Here is a 23,085-nt window from a genome sequence, read left to right as displayed (position 1 = left end):
TTTACCCTCTGCTTACATGTTTCATTCTTCCTGCTCTCCCTCATGTATCGGTAAGCATGTGTATATATATAAACACTGGATGCTAGAGAATAAATGGTTGGATTAGGAGAACATGCTCCTTTTGCCATGTAAGAGCAGGTCAAGCACTGCTTTTCTGACCCCTTTATGAAAAGGTAATGCTTTTCACAACTCTAATCCAAAAGCAACAATGAGTCTTTGTTGGCAGTGCATTACAATCTAAGACAACAAGGTAAGGATTCTAATGCCCTGTTTCTGGATGGGAGGCAACCATCATTTCACTTTAGCAATCTTTTCACTAGTTGCTATTGGCAGGGAATTCTTTAATGTGCTCAGAGGATTTCCAGTTAGTGTTGCTTACATAATGAATTGGCTTTATGGAAAGTAAAAGTGTTGCTTACATAAAATTTCTGAGTGCAAGAAAATCGACCCTTCTCCGCATTCATTGTTCGAAGTCTTCAATGTGATAGTCCAAAATTGATAGTTGACCTAATTTTCCTATGAGCTGACTGGCCAAAGAAAGGAAAATATGCTGATCAAATTGGAAATAGAGATTTTATGTCGATTTCATGAGATCATCAGTTTTGGTTTAGAGTACTGATGAGATCTAGCTTGCTAGGTGGGGTTCCTCTGACTCAATTGTGGTGATACATACATTGGTTCCACAACAAGGACTAAACATCATTGGAAATTATTCTAGTTCATGTTAATTGCCAAAGCGTCCTAACACTACATTCACTAGATTTTGCTGTCCAATGAGACATAACATCTAATTTGAGAAAATATTCCTTTTTAGGGTTTCATGAAAGGTAAAGATTATAAATGAAAACTTTTGTGGCACTTCCACATGACACCATCCATAATCATGAAAATTTTATTTTAGGCTTTTGTTTAGTGTTTGAGCACATGCCGTGCACCCAACTCAAGGATGATCTGTATGCGGTCGCAATCTGATAAGCTCAGAATAGATGCAATCTTGAGTTTGCCTTGGTCACTTCTCCCGTTTCTGTTTACTATCTAATTGATATCATCATAAATGTTTCTAATTTCGCTGTACATTGCCTATTGCTATTGCTCATAATAAAAAAAGACTAGTCATGCTTAAGCTTGGATCTAATATATTGAATTGATGACCGATTAATGGAATTGAACCAATCATATTAAATAGAATTATCCAATATCATAACTATATGTAGGGAAAAAGTCCACCGATTCCATAATGTAGATATGAATTCCTCAAAACAACTCGAGAGAATCAATCACACAGCATCCAATTAGAGACCTCAAAATTACCAAACTGCAATAGAATATATTCATTCCTGAGGAAAGCTTGCAGCTTTAGAGTAGGCCCAAACTATTTATTTTATTTATTTTTCTTTTTATTTTGGGTGGGGTTAAGCTGGCGGGGAGCCAGCCAGCCAGCCACGCGGAGCCGGCGCCTTACGTAGCACGTGGGCGGGGGATGGGAGACGGTCCGATCCGACGGCCGTGATGTGAAGAGCAGAAAGGCTCGCCGGGGGCCACCACATGTCACAGCCCCAGAAAAGATCTCAGGGGCTAAAGAGGTGGGGCCACCTCATCCTTTAAATGTGGGAAACCTCTCCCCACCTGGAGGCAGATTTGCTCGGCTCGGCTCATAGCTGGCTTTAGTTGGGATCCAGTCTACTTGGATCTCGGATTTCCGTGGCCGTGGCTCACTGCGAATCCAGCAAGCAGCGGTGATAATCCAACCGCCGCCGACAACAAAATCTACTCACGCAACAGGGAATCCAAGTCCAAAACCTCCCACAGCGCGCGAAAACTAAGCCACGACTCCTGCCGCTGCGCCGCCATATCGATCCGCCACGTCAGCCTGCGTCCTGGCCTAGCTGATAGGTTGGCGCTCGACTGTCTCGTTCTCCCCTCAACTTTTCTTGATTTACGACCACATCACCACCCCCACCACCTTCGTTCCCTCCCTGCTTTCCTAACCCCTACCCACCTCTCCCCCTCGACCATTGCAGTCTCTCCTCTCATTTCCCATTCTCGTTAAAGATATCACACAAGTCTCTCTCTCTCTTTCGCTCTCGTTCTCCTTTCTCTGACGTTAGCGTTTCGTGTTTGAATGATCGATACGTGTATCGGGCTTGAATTATGGTAAGTTGTGGATCATCGAACTCTGTTCTTGGATTGTCTTGGAGTCTGCATCGGCTGATTGCTTGGATCTTTCCGCCAGGGGACTCCGGTCAACATCATCGTCGGGTCTCACGTGTGGGTGGAGGATCCCCAGGCCGCTTGGATCGATGGAGAGGTCACGGCGATCAAAGGCGGCGACGCCACCATTACCACCGCTGATGGGAAAACTGTATGTTTGACGTTCAGTATAATCGGCTGATGGAAGTCCTTTGGTTTTTGGGTCTATGATGGATGTCACGTCGATCTTCTTCTAGTGCATCAGTTCTTCTTTCTCCAAGTCGTTCTTGATTCGTATGACAGAACTAATAATTCTTCAAAGAAAACATTTGAGTTTTACTTGGAATAGTTAATATAATAAAGCAGAATGATTTCTCTGGCTCTGCTATTCTTAATGATCAGCAACCAGCAACCAGCTTCCAGTAACATATCAAATCTGAAGAAACTAACGAACACAAATGCCAGAATATACCTCGATGATGCCAGAACAATGTAGTGGTTCAAAGCTCACAATTGCGACTGATCTTGAGCTTCCTTGATTCAAATTATTTTGTCTCACTGTTTGTGAACTGCGTTCTTTGATAAACGATTTTTCAAACTTCGAATTCATCTAGTTTATGATATATTGTGTTTGAAGAGGGGGATATTGTGGTGACTCTGGTGCTTAAGATCTTGCCAGATCACATAGTTTCTTCTGAATTCGTTGCATTTCCGAACAATTGTCACAGTGATGTTCGTTGTGCAATTCAGATACAAATAGCATCATATTCTGCATTTCATATCTGCTTGATGTGTACAAATTCTGATACCAAAATGTGATAGTTTGCTCCACCTTACAGTAATTCAACACTAATCAAAGACAACTATTGTTGTTGATCCTATGCACAGGATGTGGCTAGTCTGTCGAGCATATACCCCAAAGACACAGAGGCTCCTCCAGCTGGGGTGGATGATATGACCAAGTTAGCTTACCTCCATGAACCAGGAGTGCTTCACAACCTTGCGTCCCGCTATGCTCTGAATGAGATATATGTATGTTTCTTCCTCCTAATCAACCTCAAAGCAACATTGTCTCACTAGTTAGAGACAGAGGAACCTGGTACCGAAACAATTTACTAACTTTTTTGACAGACATACACTGGAAATATATTGATAGCTGTGAACCCATTTCGGAGGCTTCCACATCTGTATGATGTCCACATGATGGAACAGTACAAGGGAGCTGCCTTCGGTGAGCTAAGTCCGCATCTTTTCGCCATCGCAGATGCTTGCTACAGGTATCTGCAAGGAATTTGAGTGCCATTGTCATAATTTACTTTGAAGTTTACTGATATGAAGCTGTCATTGAGTCTATACCAGGGCAATCATAAATGACCAGGGAAGCCAGTCAATCTTGGTTAGTGGCGAGAGTGGAGCTGGTAAAACAGAGACCACAAAGATGCTCATGAGATATTTGGCTTTCATGGGTGGGAGATCATGTACGGAGGGCCGAACAGTAGAGCAACAGGTCCTGGAGGTAAAATGCACTTCCTACTCAGCATTCATGTGATACCCATTATGATAATTTATGTCCCTGAAAAGCATATAAAAACAGAAAACAATGTCAATTTTGATGAATGTAATTCTGTATCATGCAGTCTAATCCAGTGCTTGAGGCATTTGGGAATGCCAAGACAGTAAAAAACAACAACTCAAGGTGATAGTAGGCTTCTGCATTTAATGTTCTGTAATTGCAAGCAAACAATTTGACTCGGTTGAGTTCTGATATGATGAAACAAACATTTTTTCCAGTCGGTTCGGTAAGTTTGTCGAGATCCAATTTGATAAGTATGGGAAGATTTCTGGAGCTGCAGTCCGTACATATATTCTTGAGCGCTCCCGAGTTTGTCAAGTATCTGACCCGGAAAGGAACTACCATTGTTTTTATATGCTGTGTGCTGCACCACCAGAGGTACTTGTATATTGTTGCTTATTTTCCAACTTTTCTTTGGGTAGCTGATCTTAATTGCAAAAACGTTACATGTAGTGTTCTATTTGTCTCAACGGTAAGTTACCAAGAAAGTAATTCTATGATCATCTAAGAAGGTTAGTTCCATTGTTTTCTGCTTTCAGGATGTGAAAAAGTTCAAGGTGGCTGATCCAAGAACATTCCATTACCTAAACCAAACAAACTGTTATGAAGTAGCAAATGTGGATGACGCAAGGGAGTACCTGGAGACCAGAAATGCTATGGATGTTGTTGGAATCAGTCAGGAAGACCAGGTTAACATCTGAGTTGTGGACTTGGATTGATCAAACAATATTATGATATCTGAATAAGCATAAGATGTCCCAAAATGCAGGAAGCTATCTTTCGTGTAGTAGCTGCAATTCTTCACCTGGGGAACATAAATTTTGACAAAGGGAAAGAAACTGATTCCTCGAAGTTGAAAGATGAGAAATCAGTCTACCATCTTGAAACAGCTGCAGAGTTGCTAATGTGTGACACAAGAATCTTGTGCATAAAAATATTTCTCAATGGTTTTATGTCCCTTCTTTTGCATGTGATAAAGATGATTGTTCTCTCAGGTGTGATGGTAAATCACTCGAGGATTCTCTTTGTAAGCGTGTGATTGTTACACCAGATGGCAACATCACAAAGCCTCTTGATCCAGAGTCCGCTGCACTAAGCCGTGATGCCTTAGCAAAGACAGTATACTCGAGGTTATTTGACTGGTATGACTGAATATGATCCAATGTTCATATTTATTTATTCTAGAATTTGCATGCTTAGTTTCAGCTATTTTAGCTTGAGTTGTCTTGCAGACAAACTTGATTATGACAATGATTAATTAAAGACAGTTTGACTCTACAATTCTGGCTGTCAGATATTTTATTGGTTTTGATTAATCATCAGCAATGCATTTGTGGTGAAAACCATGTTCCATAATATCATTGCAGGATAGTGGACAAGATCAATAGTTCAATTGGCCAGGATCAATCTGCAAAGAACATTATTGGAGTGCTTGATATATATGGTTTTGAAAGCTTCAAGATTAACAGGTAAGCTACCAAATAATTTTCCAGATAAAAGTGCATCAATTATATGATGAAGATTGTTATATCTAACATCAATCTTACCCGGAAATCAAATTGTCCGGCAGTTTTGAGCAACTATGTATCAACTTAACAAATGAGAAATTGCAACAGCATTTCAATCAAGTATGTACAAATTGCATTTCTTCTAATGCTTTGATTAATGAAGACAGCATCGTTATTAATACTAATTATGAAAATTACAGCATGTATTCAAGATGGAGCAAGAAGAATATACAAGGGAAGAAATTAATTGGAGTTATGTAGAATTTGTGGATAACCAAGATGTCCTAGATCTCATAGAAAAGGTGCATATCAACACAAAATCTATAGTAGCTACTAAATATGTTGCACTAATAGTGAAGAAACAAAATATTGCTTACTGATTCTTATCGTTTGAATGCAGAAACCTGGAGGAATAATTGCGCTACTTGATGAAGCATGGTACATCTGTTTCCTTCTTTTTGTGCAGAGAGTTCTCTGTGCACAAAAAATGTCACCATAAGATGAATATATTATTCTTACATAAAAAATCAAGATGAAATTTATGAGAATATAATTGTTAAGAGTTTAACTCTCTTGTGTAGCAACCAGTAAAAAATATTTCTTTTTCTGTTACAATTTAATGTTTCAGTACATCATATGATGGATATTGATTCAAATAAACTATATTGCAGCATGTTTCCAAAATCGACTCATGAAACATTTGCTCAGAAGATGTACCAAACATACAAAAATCACAAACGTTTTAGCAAGCCAAAACTTGCTCGCACTGCATTCACCATCAACCATTATGCTGGAGATGTAAGGAAAAGAAAAAGATGATAATCATGAGATAAGTAACTCTAAAGATCACTTGTGCTGTGTATGGAACTAAAAGAACAAGTTGGTTACTAACAGGTTGCTTACCAAGCTGATCAATTCCTTGACAAGAACAAAGACTATGTCGTTGCAGAACATCAAGCTCTATTAAATGCTTCAAAGTGTCCCTTTGTGGCAAATCTCTTTCTGCCATTAGCTGAGGAAACTTCAAAACAGTCCAAGTTCTCCTCAATAGGTACTCGTTTCAAGGTGTGCAGGTGATATAGATTTGAAATTCATCTGTCCAAGTGTCTTTCAAATTTCTGATAGTTCTGTAGGTGAATTTTGCAGCAACAACTTCAATCACTAATGGAAACTTTGAGCACAACAGAGCCACATTACATCAGATGTGTGAAGCCCAACTCAGTCTTAAAACCAGGCATCTTTGAAAACGTCAATGTACTCAACCAATTGAGATGTGGGGTCAGTAGCACATTTGCACTGGAATTTTATAGTAATTTATAGGAAACTATGTGGATTGAAATGCACCCGTAACATGTCTCACCACTTCTCTGCTCCAAATCTAGGGTGTGTTAGAGGCAATCAGGATCAGCTGTGCCGGCTATCCAACAAAGAGGACATTTGATGAATTCGTTGATCGTTTTGGAATTCTTGAACCAGATCTTATAGATGGGTACAAAACTTCTCCATAAGAAATTGAACTCAGCTTCTCTTAAGTGCATGAAACCATGGATGTTGTGACTGAATATACTGATTTCATACTAGATCATGCAGCTCCGACGAAAAAACAGCATGTGCAGCTATATGTGACAGGATGGGCTTGCAAGGCTATCAGGTGCATTCACTAAATAAACAAGAAACCAAGAAAATTTATAGCATAGGTAGAAAATATCTTAAGAACTATGAGTTATATATTCCAAACACAAGTTGCATATCTTGATGTTAGATTGGAAAGACAAAGGTGTTCCTCAGAGCTGGTCAGATGGCTGAGTTAGATGCCAGACGAATGGAAGTCTTGGCTAATGCAGCAAGACTTATCCAGAGGCTAATACGTACATATCTTGCTCGAAGAGAATTCCTCATACTTCGCAAAACCTCAATTCAAATGCAAAAGATGTGGAGAGGTTTGTTGCTATGACTGCCTTTGTAGTATAGCAAATTAGTTTAATAGATAACTTGATGTATTTTTATTTACTGCAGCACGTCTTGCACGAAAGCTATATGAAAGCATGAGGAGAGAACATGCCTCAATCCGCATACAGAAATATGCGCGTTCTTATGCGGCTAGAAAATCTTATACAAACCTAAGGTCATCTGCAATAGTTATACAAACAGGACTTCGAGCTATGGCTGCTTGTAATGACTACAGACATAAAAGGAGAACCAGGGCTGCTATTATCATACAAGTAAGTAATTAACTACAGGGCGGGAAATGCTGAATATTTTGTGAAAAGTAATGCGTGAACTGACGAGAAGTCTAATAAACCTATGACCTGCAGACGCAATGGCGTCTATATAAAGCTCTTTCTGCCTACAAACAGCAAAAGAAGGCAACTTTGACACTTCAGTGCCTCTGGAGAGGACGTATTGGGAGAAAGGAACTTCGAAAGTTAAGAATGGTATGCTGCCCTTAGATATTTAATATGTAGTTATCTCATGACAACTTTAATTTTTAAGTTGTGATGCATAGACTTTTTGAAAATGGAAGCACATATAATGACAACATATGTATATAGGCTGCAAGAGAGACGGGAGCACTCAAAGAGGCCAAGGACAAGCTAGAAAAGAAAGTCGAAGAACTCACTTGGAGATTAGAAGTTGAAAAACATATGAGGGTATGCAATCATCTTAAGTAGACATTATCTGCAGCATACTCGTATAATAATAGAATGAAGGATATTTCTACCTTATTATATAGATTGACCTAGAAGAAGCCAAACAGCAAGAGATTGCAAAGTTACAAACTGCATTACAAGAAATGCAGGAGAAGCTTGATGAAGCCCATGAAGCAATCATCAGAGAAAAAGAGGTTGCTAGAGTAGCAATTGAACAAGCACCACCAGTCATTAAAGAGGTTCCGGTAACAGACAACACCAAGCTAGACTTGTTGACAAGTCGCAATAAAGAACTAGAGGTAAATAACACATCAAGTTTCCGTATTGCTACTCAAATAACCTAATCTAGATATACCTGAATGAACTTGAAGGAATAAAACAAAGCAATGCTTTAGGTCATCTGAGTTGAAGCATGTCACATTCTGACAAGTAGCACAGAACATGTTCTCTTGTTAGCAATAAATTGTTTGATCTTTTACAGGATGAATTAAGTATATTCAAGACTAAGGCTGAGGAATTCGAGGGAAGATATACTGAGGTCCAACAACAGGTGGAAGAACTACTAAAAGACACAGAGGAGTCCAACTCAAAACTAAATCAACTGCAAGAGATGATAGAGAGGTAAAACATGAGAGTATCTTCTCGTCCTGCTGTTTGGACCAACAGAAATGCACCAAAATCAAAATGCAGTTTGCAGGATGCCACTAATTAGCTACATGATCATGCAGACTTGAAACAAATTTGTCTGGCCTAGAATCTGAAAACAAGGTTCTAAGGCAGCAAGCTTTAATTGCTTCAACAAATGAAGACTTCTCAGAACAAATTAAAAGGTACATCTGAAATGGGAAAACACATGCCTTAGCTTAGGCACTGAAGTTTTACCTCTAAAATGTATTCCTAATGAGCTTGACTTATGTATTGCAATTATCCTCCAGCCTTGAAAACAAGATCAGCACATTGGAGTCAGAGAATCGGTTGCTCCGTGATCAGCCTGTGGTAGTTTATCAACCATCAGTCACTTCTGAACTAATTAAACCACAGCCAATCAAGGTATACTAATCAGCATTCTATGCAAAATTTTAGTAATTGGTTCAAATTGTAAGTAATGATTTAATGATGCAGAACCTTGAGAATGGACATACAGATGGAGAACCTAATTTAAGCAAAAAGGTTTGTCAGATATCTACTGAAGTATTTCATGATTATAAAGGTAATAAACTGGAATCTAAAGCAGAAATTTCACCAAATGACATACTTCAACTTGCAGGAACCAGAAGCCACACCCCTTGCACCAGATTTAAGCAAACAGAAGTCTCTAACTGATCGACGACAAGTATGTAATAGAAATCTAAATTTAGCATGACAGCGATGACAGTTAAACTTGTAGATGTAACAGTAATTTACTTAAAGGAAGGATATAAGAGGCATAGATACGAACGATGTGTTATGGCCCTATACAAAACAAGGGCACGTGCTTCGCGCAAGAACATTTCTGTGTGGTCCTTATTGTACTACACTGTGTGTTTTGTTCCAGTAGTTGAGAGGTACCATAGGACATATGGAGTGCCTAAATCCTTAATAATTTCATTTCAGCCATATCTAAAAGGAACCATGCTTTCTCAGATATTACTCTTTTTCCATTCTCTGATTACATGATTTACTGCTTTATACTTACAGGAAAATCATGATGCACTTGTCAAATGTCTCATGGAATATAAGAGGTTTGACAAGAAGAGACCTGCAGCAGCATGTATTGTCTATCAATCATTGCTTCAATGGCACTCATTTGAAGCAGAGAAGACAAACATTTTCGATCGGATCATTCAAACAATCAGGTCGTCCATTGAGGTTGTGATCTGACTTAATCATTTGGAACTCCCACAAAATTTCTTCTCCTTACAGACAAGGAACTCTTTTATGTGACTATTTTTTTCTATGCACAGAACCAGGAGAATGTTGGTGAACTTGCATATTGGCTTTCAACAACATCTACCCTTCTATTTCTTTTACAAAGGACTCTTAAAGCAAGCAATGCATCAAATACAGGATCACACCGCAGTCGAGCAACAGCAGTCACATTGTTCAGTAGATTGGCATGGGTAAGAAAATTGAAACAGAAGTTAGATATGTTTCTGAGAACCACAGTAATGAACATAGTATGCAATTGATTCTTTGGCTATTCAGTCACAATTGGTGTTATTATCTAACACTACCAGCACTTAATCTTAAGCCTGCCCAAATAAGGAATTGGTAGATTTGGAAACATCATATTTCCATTTTTCTTTTAAATTGACTGAAGATAGACCTATTCTCAAAAGATATCTGATAAAACATCAGTAGTTTTTATGTGATTCCTTACCATTTTCAATGTTTATATTGTTGGTCAAAATATAATTTCAGAGTACCCGTTCATCTTCATCTGGAATGGGCATTTCGAGTGGCTACAGTGGAATGGTAGGCAAGTCTGAAGACCAATCCAGGATGGAAGCTAAGTATCCAGCGATACTTTTTAAGCAACAACTAACAGCCTATGTTGAGAAAATTTATGGAATGATACGAGACAGTCTGAAAAAAGAGATCAGTCCATTCTTAACTTTGTGCATACAGGTTTGCCCCAGGAGCAGGTGCATAATAGTGATCAGTATCATCTAGTGTCTGCTGTTAAATGAAGTTGTAAAAATCCTTATCTGCAGGCGCCAAGGTCTGCCAGAGCTAGATCAATTCGAGGATCATCTAAGAGCATTCTTTCCGGTATTGTAGCAAAGCAAGCATCAAGCATTCACTGGCAAAGCATTGTCAAAAGTATGGATTGTTCATTGAATACATTCTGTGAAAACTATGTAAGCTGGCCTTTCACCTTTTTTAAACACTTCATCAAGGGGTTAAAACTATAAGATATGCACTATTTCATAATATTTTCAACATAATTGTCACAGGTGCCTTCTATGATAATAAGGAAGACTTTCAGCCAAGTGTTTGCATTCATCAATGTACAATTATTTAATAGGTACCATTCCCCATCTTCTCTATTATGCATTATTTACAGTGGCTAGATGAACAGGTTTGAGTACTGTGGTTTGATAAAAATAGATCAAGATTTGCATCTCATATGAACATAATGTAACTGACGTACAGCTTGCTACTCCGCCGAGAATGCTGTTCATTTAGCAATGCAGAATTTGTCAAGGCTGGCTTGCAGGAGTTGGAACAATGGTGCTCCAAAACAACAGACCAGGTCAGTCAGTATGACAAGCATCAAGCAGAGTCACTGCTGCTGCCACAAATGCACAAAAGAACAAATAAACAGTGGTAGATGGGAATTCTAATACAGTGCTAATAGCAACTATCTACTTGCAGTTTGCTGGGACCTCATGGGATGAGCTCCAACATATAAGACAGGCAGTCGGATTCTTGGTAAGTGTGATATCATAACCATTGTCAACTACCGATAGTAAATACCAGACAGGTAACCAAAACACACTGTTTTATGCAGGTTTTGCACCAGAAACCCAACAAATCCTTGGTGGAGATCACGAATGAGATCTGCCCGGTAAGTCGGAAGCGAAATCCTGGGGACAAAAACTATTGGTTTTCACAATATAATAAGATCAATTGCGTTCGTTCCAGGTATTGAGTGTTCCTCAAATCTATCGGATTGGAACTATGTTTTGGGATGACAAGTACGGTACACATGGTGTATCTCAGGATGTGAGTATAATCATCCCACTTCCTTCTCATTATAAATATCTCCTCTTGCACCCTTCGAAAACAAACGAAAAAAAAATTAAACCTGTTGATACCTCTTCGACCAACTCAAGTTCGCAGGCAAACATAATATTTTTCCTATATAATCAACCTATTTAATCTTTTGATTTCAGGTCATTGCCAACATGAGAACTATGATGACCGACGACTCCATCACCATGCCAAACAATTCCTTCTTGTTGGATGATGACTCGAGGTAAGAGCAGCATAATCCCTTTATGTTCAACACAATAGAAAGAGAAAAAGACAGCCTTTTGATGGTGGTATCATGGACTAGACATCGATTGATTCAACTTGTATCTAAAATTGAAACGAAAGTTACAACTACGATGGCAGCATACCATTCTCTCTGGACGACATATCGCGATCAGGGCTCGACATCAGCCTCACCGACTTGGAGGAGCCGCCGCCGCCGCTTCTCCGGGAGAACCCTGAGTTCCTCTTCCTGTTGCAGCAGCACCAAGGTTGAGGAATTTACCTTTTCTTTCTTCTTTTATTTTTTCCAGCAAAAGAAGAAAAGGAATGCAGAATGCGCAGTTATGTGGTGCAATTCTTTTTGAGTGTTAAAAAATGTGTCCCTTTTACTTTTCATTTTGGATAATTTTATTTTAATATTTTCTTGTTTTGGAAAACCTTCACATATTCTTTTTTTCCCTTTTTTTTTTAAGATGTGTTGTGGGGAGATGGATTTGTTGAAGTTTCACTTTAAAAACTACAAATTATGCTAAATAGAGAGAGAGAGAGAGAGAGAGAGAGAGAGAGAGAGAGAGAGAGAGAGAGAGAGCACTGAAAGGAATTTTTTTATCCAAATAAGAATGATGCAAAATTTGGGATTATATGTTTTGTGTTGTAGTTTTTTCACAGGATTATATGTTGTGTTCTCTAAAACTTTAATTAGTTTGTAAATATTTCCAGTCTCTTGTGATGATCTCCTTGGCAGAACTCTTTATCAATCAAATGTTGTCTTACTTTTTCCTTTATTTAATTAAGGCGAGCATGACAAATCAGCATCAATTTGAAATTTTGATTACTAATAAAAAGAAGAAAAAAAAGGATGACTCTTTCTTCTTGTTTACATATAATAACAACAACTTATAATATTCCAATTATTTGGAGTGTATCCTTTACACCAATTAACTCTATAAAAATAATATGCTCAATCTGAAAATCTTGTTAGTTTTCAGTGTAAAGAGTTGAAAAAGGAGGAGGAGTTCCTCATCTGCTACAATTTCCATGTCATTTTCAGATTCACTTTTGTATATCATATTAAAGTACAACAATTAAATCAACTCTGGGAACTTAAGCTCAGAGATGATGTAATGGCCAATGGTGCCATAAGGATCTCATATGGACCAAACTAAACAAGAAAGAGACGCATTTGTCCCAACAGCAACTGAAGACTCTGCAACACAACCAAATCCAGAATCTGGACATACCGAAAAAAAAAAAAAGACTGAATACAGCAACTCAAATGTCAAATTATCATTCCGAGGACAGAATTATCATACACTCATCACTTCAGATATACACTACCAACCAAAAAAAAGGACCAAGGAAATGCACAACCAAGATTGGACAAATTTAGGGTGAGAGATGAAAAAAATGCAGCAATGAGGGTTTGGAGAAATAGGAATTAGCCAGAAGATACACATGAATTCATTACTGAGACAATTAGTTTGCTCATGAGCATGATTAATCATTAGTGTGCCAACCTCTTGACTACATTAGCCATATACTTTCCCTGGTGCTCAGCAAGAGCAAGCTCCATATCACCAGGTTCTCTTGTGCCATCACCCGCGAAAACTCCAGCACCATATGGGGAACCACCTCTAATCTCATCCATCTTGAACATCCCAGCTCCAAATGTGTATCCAATGGGAACAAAGATCATTCCATGGTGCACTAGTTGGGTAATGGCAGTCCAGCTGCAACACAAAAAAATAACAAAACCGAATTAACAGCATCAACTTGTTTATCAATGAAAAATTTTAATGAGCTCCTGAAGTTTGGCAATGCTCAAGATTGTGATAACCTGGAGAATCACATAAGAAACAGAAAAGAACCTGCACTACCAAATGTCACAAAGTTGCCAGTCACTGCAGCTTCAAGGTTTCATGAATTTTTAAAAGAGAATGCGCAGAGATTGCCTGCTCCATATGATGTGGGAATTGCATACACAAACGTGCATCCTTTTAGAAGCTGCTAAAGTTAACAGTTTCAGTACTGACATAGTTGTGTCACACTAGTGACGTTTATAAAAGATTGTAACATCGAAGGACAATGAATATCCTTAAAATATTAAGCAAATCTTAACTTGTCTGTTCCTTACCCTTAACTTGATGTGTTGCTGTCACTTCAAATTATCTAAGTGTAAGACCAAAAAAATTGAGAATTTATCAATGCTCTCTTGAAATTTGCTGATGGATTTCATGAAGAAGGATGGTACAACCTAAAGCCAAGAAGATCTCATGATTGTAAAGGAGAAAGTAGGTTTCCAAAAAAAATCTGTCCATCTTATTTTTGGTTAATCTATTAAATGAAAATGATCAATAGAATTGGAAAGGAAAATGATCTTTTTCTTCCAAAAGAAAGAAGGTAAAAGGAAGGTACCATTTTGGTCGAGTACTAAAAACTAAGCATAAAATCTTATTAGCATATAACAAAATGATGCTTATTTACGTATGAAAGAATGAAGTATGCACAAGGCCAACCATGAGCCTTGCAGACATGGCGACTCATAGCATTCATCATAGAAGAATGATTGAACATGCTAGCAAGTGCCATTCATTCTGTCAACCTCTTCTATTCTTTCTTACCTTCCCTTAACTTCTGTTCAATGGAACAAAGGCTAATGACATCAACACTTGGAAAAAGAAAAGATACTGTGTATGAATGGGTTTTCCATTCTTTCTTACCTTACTTACAACTGTTCTATAACGGATAACAGGCTAATAAGATCAACACTTGGAACATGAAACAATAATGTGTATGAATGGGGTCTTAGACAAAGGTACCAGATGAAATCAAACGAGGACAAGACACGAGAATAAAAGATAAAGAAACACTTTGGTTATTGTTCTTTTTATTTCATTTGATTCACTGAGAGGCAAAAACAAAAATATGAGTAGGAACATATAAACAAGAAGATGCTTTATGAACATAAACAGTAAACATATCGAAGAAGTACATATTTTTTATCTGCAGTACATTAACGACGATGACAACAATAACAAGCAAACCATTTTTAAATCTGATATTCCAAGCTATTTTTCATTTGTTCCCAATTGGGTCTTAGTTTTCCTACCTCTATTGTGACACCTTTAGTACTTGATCCGTTCCAGTTATGCAAAACTAAAAGATAAATTGACCTTTTTTCCTAGATAATGAAGATGTTGTTCTTAGTACTCTGATCTCTTAGTTATACGAAAATGAGAAGGAAAGGCATATGAATCAAAATATTAATGGCAGAAAGACTCTTACGCAGTAGTTTCCTGCCCTCCCCCTTGAGTCCCGGTGCTCACGAAAAACCCGGCCGGCTTTCCAGCGAGCTTCTGCTCCCTCCAGAGCTGGCCTGTGGAATCAAAGAACGCCTTCATCTGCGCGGCCATGCTCCCGAACCTCGTCGGGAACCCAAACAGTATCCCATCTGCCTCAACCAGTTCCGCAGCGGAAATCTCGGGAATCGCCGGGTCCTTCGGCGGAGCCTTCATCTGCTCCAGGACCTCCGGTGGAAGTGTCTCAGGGACGTGGTACAGGACACCTTCGACACCTTCGATGCCGTCCACCCCAATCTTCATCCGCCTCGCCAGGCCCTCGATGTGTCCGTACATGGAGTAGAACACGATGAAGACCTTGAGGTTGAGGTTGGCCGGTGGCCGCGCAATGGCTTCGACGAACTCGGCGCTGCTTCGGCTCCTCTCCTCGGTCGGAACGGGAGCATCCGTCGGGACGGCGGCCGCACTATTGGAGACCACCGCCGGCTGCCGCTTCTTGCTTGGAACACAACCTCCCCCTTTCCCCATTGCGCTCTTATCTCTCGCCAGTAGTTGTAGAACAGTGGTGATCAGAACAGAACACTTCCAAGGAGCTCAGATCTCTGGAGAAAAGGCCTGGTGGATCGAGAATTGTGTTCCGCGCCTGTCGTCCATTTCCCAAGGCGCCTTTGTTCTCTTAATTTCCTTCAAATTGATCCCCTAAAAGCCAATTTAGCTTAAATTCAACCGAGAATCTGTCTGGCGATCGATTTAGAACCTCAAATCTTATCAGAAAAGAGAAAAATTACACACAAGAGAGTTCAATTCGCACGGGGTAGCGGTTTTCTGAATCAATTCGATCCAACAATTGGACAACGGCCAAGAACAGATCTTTAGCGCAACTGGAAGGCGATCTCTCCGATTTAAATCGATTCTCACCCAGTAGAAACACCGGGATCCAATCGCGCTCCTCCTTATCTGGACCAAAAAAAGATAAAATATAGAAAAATTGAAGATTTTTCAAAATCACACCAACATCGAATTATAGTTAAACCTCCTATCTCGAAGTTCTCACCTTGAGAAGAAAACCACGATAGTGTCTCTTGCAATCGCCTCTGGGATCTGATTGGCCTCGGAGTTCGCCCCAGGAATAAGGATCCCGCCGGGAATGAAGTATTCTCGAGCTCCTTGCCAGGCTGTCATCCGTCATGTCTCGACGGCCACAGACGACTGGATCAGCTGTCCGCGAATGGACAGCGGAGCGCCATACTGTAGCCACTGGTTTCGTGTTACGTCGTGCGGCGTCCAAGAGTTGATTCCGTGGATACGGCTGTCGTGACGTCAGAATCTTGTAGGTCCCGCTCAACATAATCATTTTATTTCAAATATATCAGTTGTATTTTTTATATGAATAATTAGAATAAATGAACAGATACAAACTAATGAAGAATAATATAATTTTCTAATTAATAAAGTCAAATATAAACCATTGAGATAAATTGATATTCTATCCACTTGGATATGAAATATTTTTTTGACCTTCTCTTAACCCTAGCAATTAAGAATATATTTTTAATAAAAATAAATGATGAATATGAGATTCAAATTTAAGATCTTATAATAAACTGTTAAAATTTTGTACTCTAACTTTGGCAAATAGATCAAATACATCATCACCTAATCAAAATTTAACAAGAATATATTCTTATATAATTTTATATAAACAATAAAAATATAGTTTTTTACTCACAAGTAGAGGCTTCATTCCCTTAGTTTTCCTTAAAAATGTAAACATATAATACTCATTTTCCGATGTTTGAGGCTTTTATTGTCAACCAAAACCATAAACACATGTAAGAAAACACAATTGGAGTGTCATGACCAGAAACGATGAAGCATAACCACAAACACAGGAAACAGTGAAGCATCAACTTTTGCAGGTTGCAGCACTATGAAACCAAACTCCCGTTATGTACAGGTACAGTAAACCTTCACCAAGGAAAGAAAAAACATTCCGAGAACAAACTTGAACACATCATAGGTTAAGAGTCTTTTCAGGTAACTATAATCTTGTCAGACAAATGAACATGCTACTTTGTTCCAGGATCCACTACGGCAAGTATCATGCTTGTTAACCACAATTGCAGATTTCATTCTGGAATGTGAAGTATAATTATAATATTTTTGGGTAGAATTATGTGATGTGAAGTTATTATATAACAAGCTGTAGTGATGGATTTGTCATTTGGATTCATGGATGTAGAAGAGAAATATTTTCTGCCGAATTGCTGATTTAACTTAAGAATTTAACTATAATCTCTCTCTCTCTCTCTCTCTCTCTCTCTCTCTCTCTATATATATATATATATATATATATCAAGGTTCATAATTTTGTATCGAACCAAAGTTTCAAACTTATTTTGGCACAATACGATATAACTATACCGAGCGATACATTTCGGTATATTGCTTAGTATATATATATATATATATATATATATATATATATATATATATATATATATATATAACCCCCACGCTCTGCTCGTGTGAGGAGGAGGTTTCATTCTCCCCGCGGGAAAAAAAAAAAAAAGCGACATCACTCGATTTCTGCCCGTGTGGGGAGAAAAAACCGTTTCTTTCTCCCTACGCAAAAAAAAAAAAGAGAAAGGCGATGTTACCCGATTTTCCCATGAAAAAAAAAAGGAGAAAGGTGATGTCGCCTCAGTTTCTGCCCGCGTGGGGAGAAAAAACCGTTTCTTCTCTCCGCACAAAAAAAAAAAAGTGATGTCACTCGGTTTCTAGTCGCGTGGAGGGTTCCTTCTCCCTACGCAAAAAAGTAAAAAAAAAAAAAACACCTTGTTCCTTCTACCTGCATGGGAAGAAGAAATCGCTTCTCCCCGCGACATCACCGAGGCTTCTTCTCTCCCCGCACGAATGAGGAGAAGTCGTCGGGGCCTCGTTGCCTCAGACAAGGAGGCGACATCATCTGCGACGTCCAACAAGGGAGGGTATCAACGAATCGAGATCGTCGAGGGAGAGCGACGCTGGATCTTCAAGTTTTCTCTTTTCTTCTCCCTCTGCTAATACAGATATCGATTTAGGGTGATAATGAAGCGGAAACAATCTCAATCGACGCCACCGCTTGGTAGCGAGCAGTCAGCATACCGATCTGTTGACGAACCGAAACGTATCATCTGAAATTAAAATCATTGATATATATATATATATATAATCTTTGGGAAGAATTCATAAACAAAATGAATGGAGAAAGGCATACTCTATTAACTATTAATCCAGCAGAATTATAAATGAAAGAAGTGCCCTAAAAAAGAGAAGTTAAATACCTGAAATATTTTCTGCTGCAATTTTAAGACAAGAAGCCTTAAGTTCCATAGCATGACAGTGATCAGTCAATGCGAGAGTGCTGGCCACCGAATTGACAGATATTTCTTTAAATAAATGAGCCTCGTACCGAAGTTGAAGCCTTCTCAAGCCATATTTGTCAGCTGTATCTAACAGTGTGGTGCCAGTATGTTTGATATAGAACATTCAAGAACATATGATATAACAAGATCTGCCATCTTGCACAAGAGTGTCTCTGTAAAGAAAAATATAGCACTGCCTAGTCGGGAGGAAACAAACAAGCCATGAGTTACATAAGCAGAAGTATGGTTCAGATATCTCCAACTTATTTGTCCAAAATACATCCATAAACTAGAAAAAGAAACTCATTCAGAGGGATACTACGGGCAAGCACTGGAGGGGGACATCATTTATATGAGTGGATTCCATGTTTAACAGACCATACCACCTGATGCAGATCAAATACTTCCAACAAAAATAACCCTCTTGCAACTAATAAAGCAGAACTATAATATCTATGAATGAGTACACAATGTCAAGAGAGAAAACAAGAACAAAACAATTAAGCTTTCTATCCTTCAAGCATTTAAAAAGGAAAAAGTTATATATCAATGGTCATCCTGATTAAATCCAAAATGATAGGCAGGAACCTGCATTGGTCAAAAAGATAGAAGTAAGACCATTTGTCTCAAAGACAATATTTCAGCAATTGAGCTCTAGAATCTCATTGACAAACAGATTTAGCACCATAACAAAGGAGAAGCAGAAGCATACATTGACCATCTTCCATGCCAAAGTTTTTCTTTCCTTTTGGGTCAGGGCATCCACAAGGACATCTATAGATGTTGCAGATAAACAAGATGAGCCACTAGGATTAGTGATGTAAGGAAAGGTAGAGGGTGACAAGAAAAACTGCAGAATCAGTGAGACAAGCGGCTTTTTCAGAAAATCCCAAGGGGCAGACTGCAATGAACAGCAACATCTAGTAATGTAGTAACTGCATTATTCATCGATCTACACAAAACGAACTCTATGCTTCATACTAGCAACTTTTAACTCAAGCCTAGAATAAATAAAGTACAATGCAATTCTAATGCTAGATAATGATTAAGATTCAGATAAAGAGATGATAATTAATGCATCACATTATCAGCAAAAATTTGAATTAAAAATGCAATTATTTAGAAAAGCTCATAGTTGCATATAATGGAAGCAATTTGCAAATGCAATGCTACAAAACCTCCAAACTAAAAATATAGTTCCTGCAAGGATAAATCCAACTAGTACAGGCAGACAATTTTGATTGAATCTCTCCACAGCATTCAAGTCTGAACAATGTAGTAAGCCCATGCAACATACCTTGAGGTTAAAATCAGAAAACAGCACAAGGTGCTCCCATATGAACAAAATCAGCAGGCAGAAATATCACCTGATTTCACAAACAAGCAATTTCCACACAAAAACTCCAGTACCATTAGGACTGAGTAGATGAGTCATGATATGCAGCTGCCTAAAGTATCTATATTTTATCCAAATCCATAACTGATTAAATGCCATTATTTCTAGAACTTGACCAGAAGAAAAATGACAAAACCAAACTAAGATTTGAGCTTGATGCATCTGAAAACAGCCAACAAACAGCAGAAAAAAGCCTCATTCACGACAATAAGGTTTTAAGGCATCCAGTTCAAAGGTGCCTGCCTTGGAAATCCTTCATGAAAGCAACAAGCTTCTCCACTCCTGCCAACGGCATTGCATTGTATATGGAAGCCCGAACACCACCCACTGAGCGATGACCCTTGAGTTGAATCATCCCTTCTTTGGCAGCCTCCTCGATGAATTTCTTCTCAAGATCTGTCTTCTCAAGTGTAAACGGCACGTTCATCAGTGATCTAACTGATTTCTCAACCGGGCACACATAGAACCCGTCACTCCCATCAATAGCATCATAGAGAATTCCTGCCTTCTTGGCGTTCTTCTTCTCCACCTCTACCAAGCCACCCTGCTCCAGCAGGTCCGCAAACACAAGTCCACAAATGTAGATCGTGAAGCATGGGGGAGTGTTGTAGAGGGAAGCGCTATCGGCATGGATTTTGTAGTCCAGCATCACGGGTGTGATCGGTTGGGCGTTGCCAATAAGATCTTTTCGGACTATCACGATCGTGACACCGGACGGACCGACGTTCTTCTGCGCGCCAGCATAGATCACGCCGAACTTCGATACGTCAACGGGCTTCGAGCAGAAATTGGATGACATATCGGCCACCAAGATTGCATCTTTATTGTTTGGCGTGGGGTAGTTCTTGAACTCCACCCCGTGGATCGTCTCGTTGGCGCAAATGTGCAGGTACTTGGCGTTGGGGTTCTGCTCGAGGCCTTCAAAAGGCGGGATCTTGGTGTATTTGTCAGATTTACCAGACCAGATGAGATTAGGCTTGCAGAACTTCTGGGCTTCTTTGAAGGCCTTGTCGCCCCACGATCCGGTGACGATGTAGTCCGCAGCATCGTCGGGTGCGCAGAGGTTGAGGGGAACGGCGGCAAACTGGGTGGTGGCGCCGCCCTGGAGGAAGAGGACGGCGTAGTCGTCAGGGACGGCGAGGAGGCGGCGGAGGTCGGACTCAGCGTTCTTGATGACGGCATCGAACTCCTTGCCGCGGTGGCTCATCTCCATAATACTCATGCCGGAGCCATGGTAGTTGTACAGCTCCGACTGGGCCTTCAGGATCACGGACTCCGGAAGGGTGGCCGGTCCCGCGGCGAAGTTAAAGATGCGGCCCTGATCCTTGGTGACGGAGACGGAGGCGGGAGCAGGGTGGACGGCGGTGCAGGAGACGGTGGACAGGCGGGGTCTTGGTCGGAGGTGCTGCTTGGAGGGGATGTAAGAGAGGGTTTTGAGAGAGGGATAAAGGGGGTGTTGGAGGAGGAAAGATTGAGGAGTAGAGGCAGCAGCCATTGGAAGAGAGTGAGAAGAGAGGTAAGGATCGGTGGGAGAGGAGAAGAAGAGGAGCAAAAGAAGGAACTTTTTCGGATCTAGCAATCGAAGTGGACTTTGGTTGATATAGGGAAACAGGGGAAGGAGGTAGCGGCAAGGGGGAGGGATTCCGAGTTGGAAATGTTCGTCGCCTTTTCCAAGATGACCAAAATGTCCTTCCTTATTTCTCCATTCTCAAATTATAATGTTTCACATATTTATTTATTTTTTTCCTTTTTTTATTGTTTATTTTAGCACATCTAATTATTATAAATTAGAAAATTAGGTTTATTTGAGTATAGAATATAAGATAAATATTTCGATTGTTATATTGGAAGAGTTGATCGACACACATCATGTAAGAAAACTGGCAGAACATGATAGAATATAAGTGAGTTGTGTTTATTGTGTATAAACTTGGATTTATATACAAGTGATAAAGAACTAAATTGCATTTAAAGATAATAAAAAGAATAATTATATATATATTATTATTAAATGTAGACCACATTAATCGAATGATTATTTCCTTCTTTTTTAAATTATTATTTATTTTTCAATGTACGTTTTCTTTTATAAATGAATCGATCAAGTGATCGTTTACAATTTTTTTTTTTTATTGTGGATCACAATATTCACAATATCGATAAGCATGGAACAACGAATAAAAGCACAAGAATTGGTAGAACAAATATCCAGAAAAAAAAAACTATTTTTTTAATGATTGGATTGATTTGCTTCCCGAATGAACACCAAGCTTTTATCTAATTGATAATCGTAGTACCATCTTCTTTCTTCTGAATGCAACCCAAGTTCTCTTCATGGCTACGTTTGGGAATTGGCAGAAGTAGACAAACACGCCTTTGATGAGAAGAAAGAAGACGGGGAAAAGGAAAGGTCAGGTTCCGGTTGACATCACAGTGAGTGGCAAAACCACGGCTGGTGGATCTAAGTAGTTGTAATGATCCAAGTGATGTCAAGTAGGGACATGTCCACCCACAGATTTTTCTGACGTATGAATCAACAAAGGAGAAAAGGATACGTTATTTTATGTCAACCTTTTCCCCTAAAGTCCGCCATTTTCTCTACCTGATCCAAGTGACAGGGATGCTTCACCAGAAAAGAGAGAGTAGATGGTAGATGTCATTCCATCTTGACTTGTTAGATGCCACAGATGTGTTATTGACGAACTCTGGTCGCTGAGCTGAGACAAAGGAGGACAACAAAATCTGTCGAACACTTGATCAACTGCAAAGAAGCAAAGAGAAGAATGAAAATTTTCAAGAATAGTCACCCCAAAACAAGGATAATGAGAACAAGGTATCCATTTCACCACCAAACCCACTTTTCTGTGGGTTTGTCATGCTATTTGCACAGCTTTGTTGTGTACAGCCATCAACTTTAGTACTCGGCTCTTAACGTGTTCAAAGGTTGACAAAATAATATGCAGTCGTTTACTTGGTTAAAATATTGAAAGATAGATAGAACAGGGCGGTGAAGGCGTGAACGCGGCTCTCGTTTTGTCCAGCGGCGACACGAAATCCGCCGGGTTTTCCTTCCCCGTCCCGTGGCCCCTCTCGCCCTGACA

General features: G+C 39.4%; 3 protein-coding genes and 1 long non-coding RNA gene across 9 annotated transcripts; 1 reads left to right on the top strand and 3 right to left on the bottom strand.

Annotated features, from left to right (window-relative positions):
• Positions 1-1,922: 1,922 nt before the first annotated feature.
• Positions 1,923-12,156, top strand: LOC103980869 (myosin-12-like). Of its 2 annotated transcripts, none has more exons than XM_009397394.3 (40): positions 1,923-2,154; positions 2,234-2,362; positions 3,079-3,222; positions 3,322-3,467; positions 3,550-3,706; positions 3,828-3,886; positions 3,982-4,141; positions 4,303-4,452; positions 4,533-4,669; positions 4,759-4,905; positions 5,131-5,232; positions 5,334-5,391; positions 5,472-5,573; positions 5,672-5,709; positions 5,943-6,069; positions 6,166-6,336; positions 6,418-6,549; positions 6,654-6,760; positions 6,862-6,922; positions 7,034-7,211; positions 7,288-7,493; positions 7,587-7,706; positions 7,824-7,922; positions 8,006-8,221; positions 8,404-8,543; positions 8,651-8,752; positions 8,858-8,972; positions 9,045-9,092; positions 9,190-9,255; positions 9,600-9,770; positions 9,866-10,021; positions 10,323-10,529; positions 10,616-10,762; positions 10,859-10,929; positions 11,058-11,157; positions 11,280-11,336; positions 11,416-11,472; positions 11,550-11,630; positions 11,801-11,883; positions 12,024-12,156. In XM_009397394.3, exons 1-40 carry the CDS (start codon positions 2,152-2,154, stop codon positions 12,154-12,156), a joined length of 4,683 nt encoding a protein of 1,560 aa, XP_009395669.2. In that variant the 5' UTR covers positions 1,923-2,151. The 2 variants fall into 2 exon arrangements, with proteins under 2 accessions (XP_009395669.2, XP_009395668.2); XM_009397393.3 differs by having other exon boundaries at positions 6,853-6,922.
• Positions 2,936-12,168, bottom strand: LOC103980868 (uncharacterized). Of its 4 annotated transcripts, XR_010495551.1 has the most exons (8): positions 12,029-12,168; positions 11,056-11,193; positions 8,805-8,913; positions 6,175-6,931; positions 5,649-5,745; positions 3,547-3,763; positions 3,328-3,471; positions 2,936-3,237 (listed from the first exon to the last, which is right to left on the bottom strand). It is a non-coding gene; the product is annotated as an uncharacterized LOC103980868 (long non-coding RNA). The 4 variants fall into 4 exon arrangements; XR_010495549.1 differs by having other exon boundaries at positions 2,936-3,471; XR_010495550.1 differs by having other exon boundaries at positions 2,936-3,471; positions 11,056-11,196; positions 12,029-12,166.
• Positions 12,169-13,128: 960 nt separating this feature from the next.
• Positions 13,129-16,393, bottom strand: LOC135634944 (probable NAD(P)H dehydrogenase (quinone) FQR1-like 2). Of its 2 annotated transcripts, none has more exons than XM_065145702.1 (4): positions 16,236-16,393; positions 15,974-16,138; positions 15,168-15,880; positions 13,129-13,612 (listed from the first exon to the last, which is right to left on the bottom strand). In XM_065145702.1, exons 3-4 carry the CDS (start codon positions 15,707-15,709, stop codon positions 13,387-13,389), a joined length of 768 nt encoding a protein of 255 aa, XP_065001774.1. In that variant the 5' UTR covers positions 15,710-15,880; positions 15,974-16,138; positions 16,236-16,393; the 3' UTR covers positions 13,129-13,386. The 2 variants fall into 2 exon arrangements, with proteins under 2 accessions (XP_065001774.1, XP_065001775.1); XM_065145703.1 differs by having other exon boundaries at positions 15,168-15,865.
• A 3,634-nt stretch (positions 16,394-20,027) lies between these two features.
• On the bottom strand, positions 20,028-21,572 carry LOC135637205 (phosphoserine aminotransferase 2, chloroplastic-like). Its single transcript, XM_065149735.1, has one exon. It carries the CDS (start codon positions 21,477-21,479, stop codon positions 20,214-20,216), a length of 1,266 nt encoding a protein of 421 aa, XP_065005807.1. The 5' UTR covers positions 21,480-21,572; the 3' UTR covers positions 20,028-20,213.
• Between the last annotated feature and the right edge of the window lie 1,513 nt (positions 21,573-23,085).

Source organism: Musa acuminata, chromosome BXJ3-4 (genome assembly GCF_036884655.1).
Source record: "Musa acuminata AAA Group cultivar baxijiao chromosome BXJ3-4, Cavendish_Baxijiao_AAA, whole genome shotgun sequence".
NCBI lineage: Eukaryota > Viridiplantae > Streptophyta > Magnoliopsida > Zingiberales > Musaceae > Musa > Musa acuminata.
This window is presented reverse-complemented; position numbering and strand designations above follow the sequence as displayed.

Excerpts from the sequence above, each read along its gene's own strand:
- LOC103980869 (XM_009397393.3), top strand. Across the intron at positions 9,093-9,189 it reads AACCTAATTTAAGCAAAAAG|GAACCAGAAGCCACACCCCT; the intron begins GTTTGTCAGATA and ends TTCAACTTGCAG. Across the intron at positions 11,473-11,549 it reads TCACGAATGAGATCTGCCCG|GTATTGAGTGTTCCTCAAAT; the intron begins GTAAGTCGGAAG and ends CGTTCGTTCCAG.
- LOC135637205 (XM_065149735.1), bottom strand. The coding sequence starts at position 21,479 with ATGGCTGCTGCCTCTACTCCTCAATCTTTCCTCCTCCAACACCCCCTT.
- LOC135634944 (XM_065145702.1), bottom strand. The coding sequence starts at position 15,709 with ATGGGGAAAGGGGGAGGTTGTGTTCCAAGCAAGAAGCGGCAGCCGGCG. Across the intron at positions 13,613-15,167 it reads GGAGGGCAGGAAACTACTGC|CTGGACTGCCATTACCCAAC; the intron begins GTAAGAGTCTTT and ends TTTGTGTTGCAG.